The sequence below is a fragment of the Typopeltis vanoorti genome, chromosome 1 (genome assembly GCF_054136105.1).
Source record: "Typopeltis vanoorti isolate ZY-2024b chromosome 1, IOZ_Tvanoo_1.0, whole genome shotgun sequence".
Lineage (NCBI taxonomy): Eukaryota > Metazoa > Arthropoda > Arachnida > Uropygi > Thelyphonidae > Typopeltis > Typopeltis vanoorti.
The window spans coordinates 122592140-122611257 of record NC_143549.1 but is presented as its reverse complement, the minus strand read 5'-3'; the positions used below and the strand labels follow the sequence as shown (position 1 = coordinate 122611257).

General features: G+C 36.6%; 1 protein-coding gene across 1 annotated transcript in view; it reads right to left on the bottom strand.

Annotated features, from left to right (window-relative positions):
- LOC150110373 (cilia- and flagella-associated protein 58-like) overlaps positions 1 to 7951 on the bottom strand; it is a 133573-nt gene extending 125622 nt beyond the window's left edge. The window contains exon 1 of the mRNA XM_090396969.1: positions 7902 to 7951. Within this exon, the coding sequence (XP_090253095.1) occupies positions 7902 to 7951 (50 nt within the window). The remainder of the gene's footprint in view (positions 1 to 7901) is intronic.
- Positions 7952 to 19118: the final 11167 nt, after the last annotated feature.

Genomic DNA, 19118 nt, shown 5'->3' with positions numbered 1-19118 from the left:
TTTTCATGCAGAGTTGTGAATAATTGAAATGCCTTGCCTGAGAGTGTGGTGTCTGAAGAGAATTTGAGTGTGTTTAAAGCATAGTATGATAAAAGGATCTCCTAGATGAGTCTTTGACTCCATGGGGGTCTTGGGTAATAATAATAATATTGCTGCTATGATAAGAAGTACATTAGCTTGTAAGAATAAAGAAGTGGTGGTGCCTCTGTATAAAGAACACTGTCAGACCACAAATGGATTACTGTGCTCAAGTTTGGTCACCTAGTTTTCCCCCTAGATGTAGTAATGCTGAAGAAGATCCAGAGACAATTGACCAAAGTGATATCAGTACTTAGTGTTAGTTATGCAGAACAGCTGAGGGAATGTAGATTACAGAAACTGGTGAATGAGAGTTAAATATGTGATATGATAGAGATATTTAAATTAGTGAGAACATTAATCTGGTAAAAACCAGATTAATACAGAGGGGATTATAAAAAGATACGAGGATAAGATTAAAAGAATGAAAGGCTATCCCTGGAAGCTGTATGAACATGGGTGTGAGGAGTAGATATTTTTACATGGAGAACAGTTGGTGAATGGAATGCATTGCCAGAATAAGTAGTAAAATGCAGGAAGTGTGTAAATGATTTCAAGGTTCAATATGATAGACAGTTAAGTTATCCATTTAGTGTCATGAACCATATTAGAAGGAAAAACAGAATAAAATGGCTATGACAATAGAAGCTATATGAAATAAGATGGAAGCAAAGATAAAGCATTATTATTATTATTATTTTATATACCTCTGTGGAGCTAGTTAACTCATTACAGTACATTGCCCTCAACCAGTTAACACACCTGTCATATTATCTCTTAAATTCTTTTATATTATCCATAATCACAATGCATCCAGCAATTCATTCCATTTACCCACCACTCTTTGTGTAAAAACTTACTTCTAACTCTCTTTCTCATCATGTTCTTACACAATTTCCAGAGAAATTGTGTAAGAACATGTGTAAGAAATTGTGTAAGAGCAATTTTTGCAAGAGGGAGTTTACTTAATAGTAAACTCCCTCTTGCAAACATCTGTGTTGTTACAGCCTATCAACTCTCATTACAGCAAACACCATTGGAATAAACTCATTCACTATAACAAACTAGCAAGAAGTCTCTGCCAAAATTCCACATAAGCATCAATACTATTATAAAAAAAGTTCATTATACCTAGTTATCCCTTTGTAATAACTTTTGAATTTGCTATAGTCAGGGTTTATTTTATTTTTTTTTGTTAAAAGAATCCCCCCCTGTGGTGACCGGGGGTTAAAGAATAGTCCCAACGTAGCCCATGCATGTTGTAAGAGGCGATTAAAATGGGATTGAGGGGTTAGCTGGGCCCCCATGGGTACTAAAATTTGGAGGCCTGGTCCTCCAGGTTGACAATAAGCTAACAACCCATTCCCATAAAAAATATCTCTTGTTAAGAGAGCTAAACAATTAAAAGCTGGACAGACTTCAAAGAAATGACACATGAAAAGGAAAGAGTTAATGAATTTTGGAACATGGAATGTTAGATCAATATCACATGTTTCTTTAACTCTTCTGCAAAGTATAGCAGAAGAGTTAAAGAAATATGAATTTGATGTTACAGCATTACAGGAGATAAGATGGAGAGGAAAAGAAAGAATAAATAAAAAAGATTATATTATGTATTATAGTGGCCTCCAACCCAATACACAGTTTTGCAGATGACAGCACATTGCACTCCTATCTTTCATTTGATAAACCTTACCCTTCACAACTCACTTCAACCCACAGAACATCAACCACAACTTTCCTTAATTTTGACCTCCAAAAGCCATCCTTCAATGGGGCTCAGATAACTTCATCAACTTCAACACTAGTAAAACCAAGTTCTGTCTTATTTCCCACAAACAAAGAACCATTTTCCCCCAGTATTATTTTTGATAACACTCAAATTCCCAGACAAGATGAGATTTCTCTTCTTGGAATTACCTTGATATCAGACCTCTCCTGCCATAAACACATCATAACCATTGCATCCTCAGCTTCCAAAAAAACTAGGATTTCTCTTTCACTCAAGACGTTACTTCACCTCTAAACAACTGTTAACCTTATACAAATCACAAATCTGCCCAGCTATTGAATACTGTTCTCACATTTGCAGTAGGGCTTCTAAAAGCTCCCTCAAAATTCTTGACTCATTACAGAGGAGAGCAATTATACTGATGAATGACCCATCTCTTACCAACTCACTCCCCTCACTTTCACATAGACATTTAGTTTCTGCAATTTGTATATTCTATAAATATTTCCATGGAAAATGTTCATCTGAAACAGCATCAATAATTCCCCCACTCTGTACTAAGCCCATTGGAACACATACAGATGCTGCCCAACATCGGTGGGAATAAAAATTTGACTCATACCCTATTTATTCTTCGAACACCAAGTGTTCGAAGAATAAATAGGGTAGGAGTCAAATGGATGTGTTATCTTATGAAGTAAGAGATTTGTAAGAAAAGGATGATGTGGAAAAAATACCATGTGCATAAGGATGATGTCCATTATGAAAATTATAACCAGCAGACTAGAAAAGTCACAAAAGTTGAACGAAAAGCTAAGTCTGGCTCTTCAAGCTAAAGACAACATGCAAAAATTCTATTGATATGCTTCCAGTAAAGGAAAGAATGAATATGAAAGAATTACTGTTCTGAATACAGATGATGGGAGAGTGACAGATGCAGGTTGTTCAACTAATGAGTGTCCATTTTGCTAAAAGCTATCAACCTGGCGTACTGAACATTGAGTTCACTGTTACCTCTTTACTGGATGAAGAAACTCGGTATATAAAGAGGAGGTATTAGAGCTGTTGGAGAAAATGAATAAGAATTCAGCAACAGAGACTGATGGGATATCAGCGCAGCTAATAAAAGAGTGTTCAGCTGAACTCGCTATTCTTTTGACGAGTCTCAGAATAGGAAGATTCCACAGGAATGGAAAGAATTTATGGTAATCCCATTGTGCAAGAGTGGCACAATGGGATTAATGCACTAAAGACTAATGCATGCAACTATAGATCAATCATTATCTCAGGAGGTGGTGAACATTTTGGAAAATCTGGATAGGGTTTGCATTCAGAAATGAGTTGACAGTGAATCCCTACTTTGCAATAAACAGCATTTACTAAGGTTTAGTAAGATTTACTAAGGGAAGGTCATGTTTTAGCAACTTGCTCACATTCTATAATAAGGTTACCATTGAGCTAGACAAGGGGAAATGGATGTACCATGATACTTTTAGGTTTTGCTAAGGCTTTTGATGAAATATGGTATGGAAGACTTTGCATAAATTGGAGAATATAGGTTTTTGGATTATAAAATATTAGCATAGCTGACTGACAGATATCAAAAAGTGGTATACAGAGGGACATAGGGTCCAAGATTTAAGGTAACCAGTGGTATACTACAAGGATCAGTCCTTAGTCGACTGTTATTCAATCTGTACATTAATGATATCGGGAAGGATTTGTCAGGCGACATACAGCTATTTGCTGATGATGATGATGCAAAGATAGGTAGGGTAATCAGGAATGCTGCTGATATGCAGGACTTGCAGAATAATTTGAATAGGCTGGAATTGTGGGCATGGGAAAATGGATATCAGTTGAATGTCAGTAAATGTAAAGTCATTCACTTTGGCATAATTGGATATCCCACCAACATTGGTGGGATTATGCTAGAAGAAACTGATGAGGCTAGGGATCTTGGAGGGTAAGAAGATAGAAAGAAGTTCAGGGGCCTTGTAGCAAAGATTGCAAATACAACTCAAAAGATAATTGCTAAGCTGACATTAATTTTGACATTTAAGGATAAGGATGTCAGTTTGCCTCTTTACAAGGCCTTAATAAGACCTCGCTAGGACTATTGTGCACAGGTCTGGTCTCCTGTTTCCATTGTGATTCTCATGCAGAGAGAGAGAGATGCAAAGGAAAGTTTTAAAAATGACATCAGGATTATGAAATACTGATTATGAAAACAGATTGAGAATTTGTAGACTACAGACACTAGCAAACAGGAGAAAGAGGGGTTGATATAATTGAGACTTACAATCTTCTAAAAGTGTTATACAGGATTTCAGTTGATGGAATTTTTTATCTTATGGTAGGGGGAGAAAGGACAAGAGGGCATCCTTGGAAGCTGACAATAAATGCCACTAAGCAGGGAGGTAAGGACTAAATTTTTCTCTCATAGAGTGATGGGTGTTTGGAATGGATTGCCATTGGATATTGTTTGTGCAAGCAGTGTGAATGAATTCAAGACGTATGATAGCTGGTGTGTGTGTGTAGTATGTGGCCACCCTCAACGAGTCCCTGATTCTGTGGAGGTCTCTCTTAATAATAATAATATGATGTGCAGTGTCTTCATAACACTTGCAATATACTCTCAGAACATTAGTTCACTTTCTACCAGCAACCCAAGATCCCGAATCTCATCCTAAAGCCTAGTTCCACCAATACATACTGTAGCCTTATATCTCTTCATCACAAAGAGTAGCACCCTGCATTTATTAATATAACTAAAACCTCGTTCATCTGCAGAAGCTAAAAATCTATTCAAATCTTCCTGTACAAAATTAACATCAGCAATACTGATAATTCTACCCAACTTTGCATCATCATCATGAGACAGTTGAAGATCTCCAGTCAGTCCACCTGAAATATCATTAAGAAATATGTTAGACAGTAGGGACCCAAGAACAGAACTCTGAAGCATGATGCTGGTCACCTTCCTTTTCTGAGACCATCAAGCATAACATGATGGTATCATTCAAAAAGTTAATTTTCAATACATCGAGTCAATTTATTATCCAAATTTATTATCAAAATGGGAGGTAGTTAAGAAGTGCTTACATGAAGCAATGGCTGACTGTATACCTAGAGTCCGAATAATAAATCAAGTAGGGGTTAAATGGATGAATAACACCATTAAGCTTGAGCTGCAAAAAAAGAAACAACTATGGAGGGAATTTAAGGAGAAGGGTGACCGGCAGGCACATGAACGGTATAAAGCGCAGGCCAGAAGGGTGACGAGTGCGGTAAGAAAAGCAAAAAAGGATTACGAAAGAACATTGGCCATGCAGGCTAAAGAGAATCCTAAACAGTTTTTTTAGATATGTAGCAAGTAAAAGGAAAAATGTACATGGCAGATTGATTTTAAAGAATGCCGATGGTAGGGAGGTAACTGAATCAGTTGAGATAGTTGAGTTACTGAGTGAGCACTTTGCAAGAGTATATCATCCAGGTGGTGGCATTGCAGAAACGAATAAACCAGTAGATTATACGGGAATTGTGGTTAATGAAGTGGAGGTGAGTAGTCTATTGCATAACCTCAATGTTAATACATCTGTGGGATTGGATGGTATACCAGCTCGTGTTGTACAAGAAGCAGCTAAAGAATTGTCAGTGCCCTTGACCATTTTGTTTAATTTGAGTCTCGGGTCTGGGTTAGTCCCGAGCGGGTGGAAAGAGGGGAAAATAGTTCCACTGCATAAAGGTGGTTCCAAGACTGCTGTTGTAAATTACCGACCGATTAGCATATCAGGAATCATTGTCAAGGTCTTAGAGAAATTAGTCAAGAAAAGAATACAGGATTGGATAGATGAAAATGGGATATTGTATGGGGGACAACATGGTTTTGTGAAGGGTAGATCATGCCTCAGTAACTTGCTCACGTTTTATAACACAGTGACGGCTGAACTGGATAGGGGTAATGGGTTTACAGTGATACTACTGGACCTTGCCAAGGCCTTTGATAGGATACCACATGGAACCCTAATCAGTAAACTGGAGCAGATGGGGATAGATATAGGGTTGGTGAGATGGATAGGAGGGTGGTTGAAGGAGAGATATCAAAGAGTGGTTTATTCAGGAGTGGAGTCTAAAAGACGTCTTGTGACTAGTGGAGTGCCACAGGGCTCTGTTCTTGGACCACTGCTTTTCAATTTGTTCATCAATGATATCGGAAAGGATCTGAGAGGAAGTGTTCACTTGTTTGCTGATGATGCAAAGTTGGGTAGAGCAATTGTGAGTGCACAGGATGTCAAAATTTTACAGGATGATTTGGATAGTTTGGAGGACTGGGCTAGGAAAAATGGATGTCAATTTAATGTGGCAAAGTGTAAGGTTATGCACTTTGGGGTGAAAAGAATAGCAGCAGTATATCGCATTGGTGGAACCATACTCCAGGAGATTGATGAGGCCAGGGATTTGGGAGTGTTGGTGGATAGGGAGTTGAAGTTTAGGGGGCACATTGCAAAAGTAACTAAAACAGCTCACCAAATCACTTGGCTTCTGAAAAATACTTTAACATGCAGAGACGAACAAGTTGTTGTTCATCTGTATCGAGCCTTAATAAGACCCCATCTGGACTTCTGTGCCCAGTTATGGGCAATAAAGTTTTTTTCGTGATGGGGAGGAAGTGGAGAGGGTCCAGAGACAAGTGACCAAGATGATAGTAGGTCTGTGGAATGAACCTTATGAGAATAGGTTGAAGATTTGTGGGTTGCAGAAATTGAACGATAGGCGAAGGAGGGGTGATATGATTGAGACATTCAAATTACTGAAGGGTTTTTATAAGATTGATCCAGAAGATATTTTTGAAAATATGACTGGTGGTGGGAGGACTAGGGGCCATGCATGGAAGCTGGGCAAGAGCGTGGTTGACAAGGGTGTTAGAGCTAGGTTCTTTACTTGGAGAGTGGTAAATGAGTGGAATAAGCTTCCAGAGTCTGTTGTGGGTGCTACCACCGTGAATGAGTTTAAGGCAAGATATGATAGATACTGTGTGAATGTTGAATAGTTGTTCTTGACATGATGTTAGGGCCTCCCTCGATGAGTCTGTCGACTCCTTGGAGTTTCCCGGAACAATAATAATAATAACAATAATAATAATAATAATAATAATAATAATCCCATCTTCTGCAGCTTACATACCAGTATGTCATGACAATAATCTATATTATGGTACAGAGCTGACTTTTGTTCTGTATCACTGCTTTATTTTCTCCTAATTCTGTATATCTATCTTGCCACTTGAAAATTACCTTCATGTTCAACCCATTTTTAAGAGGGGTGACAAATTGTGACCATCAAATGCTGTCTAATTTGTCTCACTTCAGTCCCTTCTTCAGTGATGGAAAACTATTAATTGTGAACTTCTACAGCATACTTAGTATAAGGCCTGTTAAGTTACAACCATCATATGCTCTGTCTTCTGATTTCTGCCTCCAATCTTTCTTGCCATAAGCATATTACAAATATTGTCTCCTTAGTATCAAAGAAATTAGGTTTTCTCTTTCACTGAATGTTGAGCGCCTCCATAGCGCAATTGGAAGAACGATGGTACATTGCGCCCTTCGATTGGAATAGGCCTAAGTTCGATTCTTGTCGCGACAGGAGGAATCTTTATCTGGTCGATTTCAATCGAAGGTGAGTTAGCCGATCTCATACGGAGGTAGCAGGGTTTTTTCTCCCGGAAACTCGGGTTTTTCATGCCGCATACATACAAATCGGCCCTTCAGAACACACGCAATTCACAGACAAAAATTACTAGTTGTGGTGGTGTTGGAGGTGGGCGGTAGATGGCATTGATGGAGATGATTCGTAGTAGAGGTTAGGTGTAGAGGCAGTTGTAGGTGTCCTCCCGCGATGAGTCTTCGGACTCCTTGGAGGTATCAGGAATAATAATAATAAAATTTAAAAAAAATATACAAATCACTAATCCATCCAACCATTGAATTCTCTTTTGATATTTAGAGTGGTATCCCTAAAAGCGCTCTAAAAATACTTGGCTCAGTGCAGAAGAGAGAAATTAGGTAAGTAATGACCTATCACTCACCATTTTATTCCATTATTTTCCCAAAGATGTTCAATTTCTTTTGGTTGCATTTTCTACAAATATTTCCATGGTCAGTGCTCATCAGAACTGGTACTGATAATCCCCCCCACACACACTCTCTCTTCTAAGTCTCTTAAATTGCATGCAGTGGCTATTCAACACTGTATAACTGTCCATTTCCAGACTCACATAACAAATTTTTCTTTCTCTTCTTTGTTTTTTTCTGCTGTTTTATTTTAAAACACTCTCTTCTCTCTCCTCAGCTTTTTGTCCATCCACAGTACTTATATACTATAGGCTGAACAATCTCTCATGTATGATTATGTATAATCAAACATGTGTAATTATGTAATTACAAATTTAATTACAAATGATGTGTAATTAAACATGTATAATCTCAATTGCCAGCCTGGTTGGCCGAGTGGTTAGGATATCTGCTCTCCAGTCAAAGAGCTGCAGTTTGAATCCCACTGTGGGCATGGATGTTTGTGATTGTTTCTTAAAATACTAGTAGTGGTGGTGAGCAGCAGATGGTGTTGGTGTAGATGATGCAGTTTGCTGTAATTGGTGAATTGAGTGGTGGCCATAGAGAGTTGTACAGTAGGTGCCCTTCCTTGATGAGTCTTTGGACGCCTTGGAGGTGTCTAATAATAATAATAAGATTACCATAAAAAGAATGTTATTGATGCTGCTTATTAATGTTTTAATGATGACATATTTCCATGAAGGATGATGTGCTGAATCTTTTTTATAAATATCTGCTTGTGAATAGGTTTGTAGTATACTGAGAAGGAAAAGATACCATCATATGTTCAGGTAAGAGAAACATCTAGGAAGGACAGTTGGCTATCTTTATTTGGTAAACTCAATGGTAAATTTTATCGAAGGATGATGACTTAATTTTTTCAGGGAAATAAGCCAGTTATGATTCATAATGATGCTAGATACAAAAAAAAAAAAAAAAAAAGTCACCAATGTAGCAGACCAAGAGAGAGATGGCAGAGGCTGAAAATAGTTGAAAATAGTTGTCCTCTAAGCATTCTAAATAATAATTTGCCACCTAAAAACAAAAAACGCCCTAATGTATTAATCCAAATGACAGCTCTAAATGGTTATAGTCCATCATCCAGAGTTCATTCTAAAGGTCTAAAGTTCAGTTATATAATTTCTATCAATATATTTCTGATACTACTCCATAAAAAGATAGTCACAAGGATTCTACAAAGGTATGTCAAAAAATTATTTCTTCCATATTTTTAGTAATAAGTTTAATTATTATTTTTTTTCCATAAGTTTAATTTATGTCTTTAAACTACCATTAATGTTTTAAGTAAATTGGAGTAAAAATCCAACAACATAATACAAGGGGTACTCCTTAAGAAAAACAGGCAAAATAAGATATTAATATCAATTTTAGAGGGGTAACATGGAAAATTTCCAGAAATTCCAGAAAAAAGTTTTTTTTTCTGCAACACTTGTTTGATTGTGTATGTCATAGTCTATTAATTCTAATATTTTGATAACACAACTATGTCATGTAGTACCTACCCAGCAAACTGTTAGCAGCAATTGTGCAAGCATATCTTGTATTTTTTTTTAACTTGCCTATTAACTCTGAAGGTAGAATGAATTATTCATTCCGAAAGATTTGGTATAATCAGAAATAAAATATATTACTAATTATAATTCAACCTATAATTTATTGCATTTTTCACTGAGATTATATTTATACTACTACTAATAAACAAGTTGAAGGTTCAAGAGGATAGATATATTACTTGCTAAATGAGATCCCCTACAATGAGCCTGCAACTCCATGGAGATTTTTATTAATAATAATAATAAGTTTATTATTAATAATATTCAATTAATACTCTGATCATATCTAAATGCTCATAATTGTAATATAGCATAGCATGTCAAGCAAAATAATGTTACCATGTAGTAAAGCTCTAAGATAATTCAAAACTATGCCTACTTCGTACTTTTTCAAAACAGGCACTTAGCACTAAGCAATATTTTAAAATTAATTTTAAGCTACTATTTTAAGGTAACATGCCTTTCTTCAGTTTCAGCAGGTTTCACATCATCTGGTTTTTCTATAGCAGATACTTCTGTCTTCAAGGTGTGAATAATTTCTCTTGCCTTTTGTTCTTTTTTTTGTAGATTTTCAATCATAAATAATGATTTATCCAAATCCTGAAAAAAAAATAAAAATAAACCAAAGGTATAAAGAAAGATTTAGCATGCAACTATACTTATTAATCCATTCATTCATACCAAAACAGGGACTGAAAAAAAAAAAAAAAAGCAAGCAAAGGTTCCTGTTATGAAAGTAGTTAGGCAAAACTTAAGCAGAAATGATACTGTATAGTTGAGTGTAAATGCTACTGAAACAAGATAGATGGGTCAAAATTAAAATAAAATTAATGTGTTATGATGATGGTAAATGATAAAGGAGAAGAAGGAGTTTATGAGAAGAATGTATACCTCAAGAAAGAAACAGAAGATAAAAGTGAAAAGCAGAGGAACAGATAAAGAGTGGTAGTGAAGCTATGAAAATAAGTGAGAATTTTTGCAAATGAATTGATAAGTTGAGAAATGAATTAAGGCAGGTACAGATTGAGATAAGCGGTCATAGAAGAGACTGCATTGGCAAATTCTTCTACTGAAAATGGAAGGAGACAGTTGCTACAAAAAAAGAGGTGATGGTGAGCAGAAAGCTGAAAAGCAAGAAGATAGTGGAAAGAATGAAAAGATAGTATTATTTCTGGACGTCAGTAATCTATAAACACAATAAATCTATAAAGTAATCTTTGGGTGAAGTAACGGTGGTGCCATCAGGGTGTGTGTGTGTGTGTGTGTGTGTGTGTGTATGTATGTATGTATGTGAGAGTGAGTGAGAGAAAGAGAGGTGCAGGTGAGTAGAAGCCACATCCAATAGCCTTAGCAACATACCAGAAAGCACTATTTCCATTTAGAGGAGGCACGTTTTCTGCTGTTGGCCTTTATAAAATCTGATTTAGATCTGCTAATGACTGTTTCACATTTGCTAGAAGTAAGAACTGCAGAAGAATGCTAAATCTTATCTGGAACATGCAATAGGAAACATGAATTCTCACATTCAGTTTTATTTACCATTTAACCTCCACTCATTAATCAACTTTTACATTTCTGTCACCTCTTTTTTGCTTATCCACCAGAATATGCAATTTACATTTCCTCAACTCCTTTCCCATGTCAGTATTTCACAAATGAGTTACTAAGATGATTTCAGAATATGGAATGTTGATATGGGAATGGGTTGAGAAAATGTAAGTAACAGATTTTGTGGATTAAAAAAAAAAAAAAGAAGAAGAAGAGAAGAGGTGACAGACATAAAAGCTGATGAAATGATTTTATGAGATTAATGAGTCGAAGGTGAGAGGAAGAGAATAACATATGCCATCCCTGGAAGTTGTGTAATGTACTGTGAAGGGAGAGAGGGGTGGATTTTTTTAATTGTCAAACACTGGGTGAGTGCATAGTACATGCTTCAGGAAATGAGATCTTGAATCTCACTTCCTAAAGCACAGTATCCATTAATACAGTACACAGTTTTATATATATATATATATATATGCCGGCCTGGTTGGCCAAGTGGTTAGCATGTCCGCTCTACAGCCAAGAGGCTGAGGGTATGGATATTTGTGATTGTCCTACAAACTTTGTGTGGAATGCGCAACCCTATCGCTTATTCTAGCAGAAGACCTCACTCCTAAAACCCAGTGAAGTACGTGAGTGACCATATGGTGTTTAGGGACGTCAAATGTTAATTTTCTTCTTTTTTTTTTTCGGTTTTATATGTCTTATGTTTTATATATATATATATATATATATATATATATAAAACATAAGATTTATATTTATATATAAATATAAATCTTATGTTTTATATTTAATATAATCTTATGTAACATAATATGTAAATCTTATACATAAGATTTATATATATATATATATATATATATATATATATATATCTGCATTCCATAAGTGCAACATTCTGCATCTATTAATATTAAAACTGCAACTCCACTGATTAAGCTAAATGTTTATTAAATTCCTGAAATGAATTAACATCATCTACACTCCTTATAACGCTCCTAAACTTCAATCATCAGCTGACAACGGAAGATCTCAATCAATCCACATATAATATTATTTAACAAATAAGCAGAGGCCAAAAAACTGAAACCTGAGGCAAACCACTAGTTATTTTCCTTTTTTTAAAAAAGATACTGACCAATCATACAAAACTTGCTTGCCAATCTCCAATCCATCTAACCAATCTATTTTCCATTTCAATCTCCCCCCACACAGACACAAACATTGTTACACCAGTCTGTCATGTGGTAATCCATTAAATGTCTTTGCAAAGTGAAAGAATATCACTGTATGTGAATCTCTTATTCAGCACATTTGTCTCCTTATTAGGAAATTCAATAGCCTGCTAATTATATATATGTGCCTAGTCTAGCCATAATTACAACTTGAACAGCACAGAAACCTTTAACCTATCAGTAAATCATTTACAGCTTTCAGCACATACAAACCACATGTATAATGTGCATATAGCAGCACTCAATGTTCAAAATATCCCCCTTTTATCTTCATGTATGCCTAAAGTCTGCAAGAGGTCACATATCAATGGCAGCACTCACACAACATCCAACGAAAACGCTGTTGCTGCTGCTTTCTCCAAATCAACCTTAAGGCTCACAATGCTGAGGTGTTGTGTCTGCAGGTTATGCTCTCAAGATTCAACCACAATTTGAAGTTCAATGGATTCAGATTGGGATTTCCAGATGGCCACTGTTGTGTGATCCTCACCTTTTGCACAGGAGCTGGGCTGGGTCTTTTTGGAAGGTCCACTGCCTGCCATGAAACAAGGTGTTGTTCAAGGGCCATACCAGAGATTTCAGCATAATGTCTTGATACACTTTGGCAGAGGTTTTGACCCCTTTCTCACAGAGATGCAACTTGGATATCCTCTGATATGTCACCCCCCCACCAAACCATCACTGACATGTGGTGATGACCTCTCTGAATCCTGGGTGCTATGGCATGTGCTGTGTAATTATCCAGGGCATATACCCGATTGTTTTGGTGATTAAATGACTCTTCAATAGTGAAAATTTCATCTGTGAAGAGGATATCTCCATGTCTGTTGTTCACATACCGCCAGAGAAGTGCCTTTGATTTTATCATCCTCTGCCATATAAGTTGTGGTGTGAAAATGTCCAGTAGAATGATGATAGGCTCTCACCCCCAGGTCATCAGGTTAGTGCATATATCTGCAAAACATTCATCTCTCATGACATCATTTTCTGCTTTCTCACAGGATTACAGCAGAGGTGTGCCTTTACAGTCCTCAAGCTGATCTGTTCTTTGGCAATCAGATACATCTTCTGTATCATTATTATTATTATGTGACACCTCCAAGGAGTCCTAAGACTAATCAAGGGAGGGCACCTATTCTACAACTCAATCCACCAACTGCAGCAAACCGCATCATCTACACAAACACCATCTATTGTCCACCACCACCATCACTAGTATTTTCACAGACAATCACAAACATCCATGTCCATGGTGCGATTCAAACCCACAGCCTTTTGGCTGGAGAGCAGATACACTAACCACTTGACCAACCAGGCTGGAATAGTATAATGATTAATAGTCTGATACACAAACATCCTACTGATCCTGAGTGCTTTTAGTGTGTTTTTAACTACACAGTTCTCACAATATGTTAATCCCTACAGCTATCCAACTCTCTCTCTCTCTACTGATAAATATGCAAATGTTGGCTGTACACAGTGCCACTAACAGAACCAGACTCACACAATTCTGTGGGTAGTGCAGTCGTGTGAAGAAGGTGTAACAGTATTTATGGCAAGACTGTGTAATAAGGTTAAAACATCTTATGGTAACTTGTTCTGGTAAAATACTTATAAGCTCTGTATTACTAAAATCTTGGTATTTCTAGCCTGGCTCCCACTGATGAGACCTCAATAAAGGTCGAAACCGGTCTGGGTAGTGGCCCCTTGCCTTTAATATAAAGCATCATGCATCTCCTCCAGGAGATGTGCTTTGCATTAAGGGTAAATATAAGATTAGTGATCAGAGCTTATTTTACTTTTACCATGAGTTGCCTTGGTCTTGCACTATGTGCAGGGTCAGCTAGACTTGCAACACTTGCAGGTGCAAACTTGACTTGTTTGTCTGTTTGCTTACTTGGGAAATGGAGTAAAACCAGGTTTAAAATAGCTTGGTATCTTTAACATATATATATATATATATATATATATATATAGAGAGAGAGAGAGAGAGAGAGAGAGAGAGAGAGTGGTCTATCATTGAAAACTTTTGTCCTTGTGTCATGGTGCATACCACTTTGTTTTCTTTTCACTGCAAGATTCTGATTAAACAACCTATTGAAGGGCCCAGCTAATTCTTTTGTGCATTCTTAAAAATACATATCATACATACACGACTTAAGATTTAGCCTAACTTGCACTAGACATACTCCTGATTCTTTCCCCTCTAATCTCCCAAACTATTTTCCTCTCTTCAAGATTTTGCACATCATTGTGATATATTCATATTTGTAAATTTAGGGACACAAAAACACACGTGTTGAACAGATTATTTTATTAATTACTAATAAAATTAAACTTGACGTTTCGACCCCTATATCAAGGTCATCATCAGAAGAATACAACTGTATAAGGAACCAAGCTACATGCTCATGCCCTCTATACCCGTAAACTAAATCTATGTAGTTAATAAATCCTTTTTCCTAGCTTGACCTCTAATGACAAAAAAAAATAATAAAATAAACTAAAATAAAAAATAAAAAAATAAATTAAAAAAAAAAAAAAAAAAATATATATATATATATATATATATATATATATATATATAAATACAACTATGATAAACTGCTAAAGTCCTCATGTATTAATATTCTTCTGGATAGTTCTGATTGTTATGAAATGATTTCTTTCAGTTGCTGTTGAATGTTACAAACACTTCACCAGGTTGTCTTCTTGTAGTGGGATTTTTCTAAGGCTAGTTTAGGTTGTTATGCAAGTTCTAGATGGGTCCTCCACATTCTTGAAATGGTTAGGCCATCATATTTGTTGAGATTTGGGTTGTGTTTGAGCATTTCACATGACTCTTTAAATTTTTGCTCAAACCAGGTTTTGGTGCGGTGTAGGGACTTGGTATTTTTCCAGTCAATTCTGTGGTATGGTTGGAGTGCGTGGTCAGAAAGGCTGGTTTTACCAAAATGGAGGTATTTAATGTGTTGTTTGTGTTCGTCTTGTCTGATTGGGATAGTTCGCCCTGTTTCCCCCTATGTATGGTATGTTACATGTGCATTGTATTTTGTATACCCCTGGGTGTGCTAGGTGTGGAAGAGGATCTTTAGAAGAACTGAGTAGGTGTCTTAACTTATTTGGGGGTTTAAAGGTGGTTTTAATGTTGTATTTGTGAAGTGTTCTGTCTATTTTTTCAGAAATACCTCTAACATAAGGAATGGCAATAGCATTCTTGAAATCTTTTTTGTTCTTACTGGTATCTTTATGGAGGATCTTGTGAATAGTTTTTTTATGTTGTGATATATGCTGATAAGTGCTTGTTAAATAAGTTCACTACATCCTTTTGCCATGGACCCTCGATTACTATAAACATTCACCAACACCAAAGTTTTTCCATGACTTCTGTTTATTTACTTTTATACATAGGTTAGTTTCCTTACATTTTTCTCTGTACCGTTTCAGAGCATGTAGTGACTTACTAGCTAGCAAGAAAAACATTCAATATATAATTTCTTATGATTTCTTTTTCCTGGGTTGTCTCTTTAACTTGAGCCCACGATAAAATTTAGATTTTTTCATTCTTAACAACTTTACCACAGGTCTCTCTCTCTCTCTCTCTCTCTGAATAAATCAATATTTTCTACAGTTTGCTACTTAGCTTCAAGGTTTGGTTCTTATTATCATTATTATTATTCTTATTATTATTATTATTATTATTATTCCTGATACCTCCAAGGAGTCCGAAGACTCATCGCGGGAGGACATCTTCAACTCTCTCTACACCTTACCTCTACTACAAATCAACGCCATCTACCGCCCACCTCCAACACCACCACAAATAGTAATTTTTGTCTGTACATTGCGTGTGTTCTGAAGGGCCGATTTGTATGTATGCGGGATGAAAAACCCGAGTTTCCGGGAGAAAAAACCCTGCTACCTCCGTATGAGATCGGCTAACTCACCATCGATTGAAATCCTCAAACTCTTTAATTTTTTTCTTGAATAATACTTATATATTATTTATTTATACATATTATATTATAATATATTATTAATTTAATTTAATTTATAATATATTATTATTTGCATACATTTGTATAATTTTTGTACAACGATTCTATCATAAGAGGCGTGATTGGTGAGAGAGAGAGTGTGACAAAATTGCGCTTCCCAGGTGCAAAAATTAGTGATAGCAAGGTTATTAGAATGCCACAGGGTAAAGTGGCATTCTTTAGAATGCCACTTTATGAAATTCATGAAACCACAAATTCATGAAAGAGTTACTGAAAGCAGCAAAAGAAAAAGAGTGAGAGGATTAAGTGAGTCTGTTGCTGCAGCATGACAGAGATGAGCTGAGAGAGAGGGTCATAATAGTGAACGAGTTGATGCATAGGTTATGCAGGAGGAATGATGTGGAACTTGTAGATGTGTGGAGTGAGTTTGAAAGATGAAAGGACTTATACAAGAAGGATGGTTTCCATTTAAATGGATTTGTTGTTCAGAGTCTGTAAAAGATGTTGTTGAACGAAGTGAAAGTGTTTGTGCAAAATCAAGGAAACTAGGACTTTTATGAGGGAGAGCTTTTGAACAAGTACACAGATACCAGTGAGGCAGTTGAGTGTAAGAATGTGCATAAAATGTCTAAGTTAGTACCACTGGTAACAAACCAGAATATGATAATTAGTATAAAGTGTAAGAACAGCAGTGGGCCTAAGGAGCTATTGCACTTCATGTACACTAATGCTAGGTGAATTTGGAACATGGAGGAGGAGGAGTTTTTGGTATTGGTTAGTTCATCCTGGACCAAGGTTATTGCATCAGTGAGACATGGCTCACAGAAGATTATATAGTTAGATTATATAAAATGTGAAGGGTACAGTGTGTTCATGGAAGACAGAGAAAAAAGAATGAGGCAAGAGTATTATTGATGATAGCTAATGAACTACAATCAAAGACAGTAGGAGACCAACTGCAGATCAATGAAAATAGCACACTTGAGACTATCTGATATGAGAGAAAGAGGCCAGCAGACCAAAATATACAGTTGGTTGCTTCTACAGACCAGAGGATGTAAAGGTGATGGGGATAGTATGCATAGGCAAATAAACTCAATGAGTGGAAGGTGGGTAATTATTATGTAGAACTTCGACTATGGAAACATAAATTGAAAGAGGGGAAAGGACACATGGGAGAAAAGAAATGGAATTTATGCAGCTACTAAGTAACAATTACCTGAGGCAGCATGCAATGGAATGTACTGAGTCTGCACAATTAGATAAGTGGCTATGTGATTTGCACCCATATGCCTGGGAAAGGAGTGTCCTGGATTCAGTTCTCATCACCGACATGAGGAGCTTAAGAATCTTTCCCAGACATTGCTAAGTTAGCTGGTCTTGGGTATGGACAGCAGGGTTTTTCTCCCCAGTTTATCTGGGATTTTTCCTCTCGCAAGCAGGCAAACTGGCCCTGTGAACACACATGGATTACAGTCAGGAATACTTAAGCCCCAGCCATAGGTCTGATTTGTCAGCTATGCCAGTTCCGAGCCCACATAAAATTTTGGGGGATTGAGATGGTGCCGTACTTCCCCATTAAAAGGACCTCATGGCCGTTATATCATCGTACACTAAATAAATGGAATGTACTTGAGGTTAGAAACTGCTAGATATAGTAACTGCATCAGATAATTTGTCCATAACCAATATGAACACATTGTCACCAATTGGTGTGAGTGATCATATGATCTAGGTGGCTAAATGTGTGAAATTTTCAATTTAGAGGGGGGGGTATAAGAGGAATTACAGGGCTGGTAAGTATGGCAAACTTAGGAGATTGCTTGGATCAGTGCCATAGCATGTGAAACTGCAAGGACTGCATGTTGATAGTGCATGAGGAAATGGTAATGGAGCACTTGACAAAATTAATACCAGACTGAATAGTCAGAAAAATAAATCAAGTGGGAGTTAAATGGATGAATACCATCATTAAGCTGGAGCTACTAAAAAAGAAAAAATTGTGGAGGGGAATTCTAGGAGAAGGGTGAGTGTAAGCACATGGGGGTTTCTAACCAGTGTGGTAAGAAAGGCAAAAGCACAGTATGAAAGGAAATTAGCAGTACTGCACAAAAATAATTCCAGATGAGTCTTTGACTCCATGGGGTCTTGGATAATAATAATCCCAAAAAGTTCTTTTGGTATGTTGCAAGTAAAAGTAAGAATGATTATGGAAAAATCATTTTTGTGAATATCGATGCTAAGGAGGTAACTGAATCAAGCAAAATAGTAGAATTACTAAGTGAACACTTTGCAAGAATATATCATTCAGGTGCAGACATTGCAGTAACAAGAGAGGCAAAGGCTTATATGGAAATTGAGGTAAATGAATAGAGGTGAGTAGCATATTACATAAACTTGATGTGAATATAGCAATGGGATTAGATGGTATACCAGCTCAAGTTTTATGAGAAGGTGCTAGGGAATTAGCAGGAAATTTGAACGGATTTTTTAATCTAGGTTTCGGCTCTGGGTTAGTCCCAAAAGGGTGGAAAGAAGGGAAAACAGTTCTATTGCATAAAGAAGGCTCCAAGACTGATGTAGCAAATTACTAACCAATCAGTATATCAGGAGTCATAGTCAAGGTACTGAAGAAGCTGGTCAAGAACAAATTACAGGAATGAATAGACAGAAATTGAATACTATATAGGAGGGGGGGGGTATGGTTTTATGAAGGGTAGATTGTGCCTCAGTAACTTGCTCACGTTTTGTAATATAGTGACAGCTGACTTGAATAAAGGTAATAGGTTTACATGGACTTTGCAAAGCCTTTTGACAGGATACCACATGGAATGCTA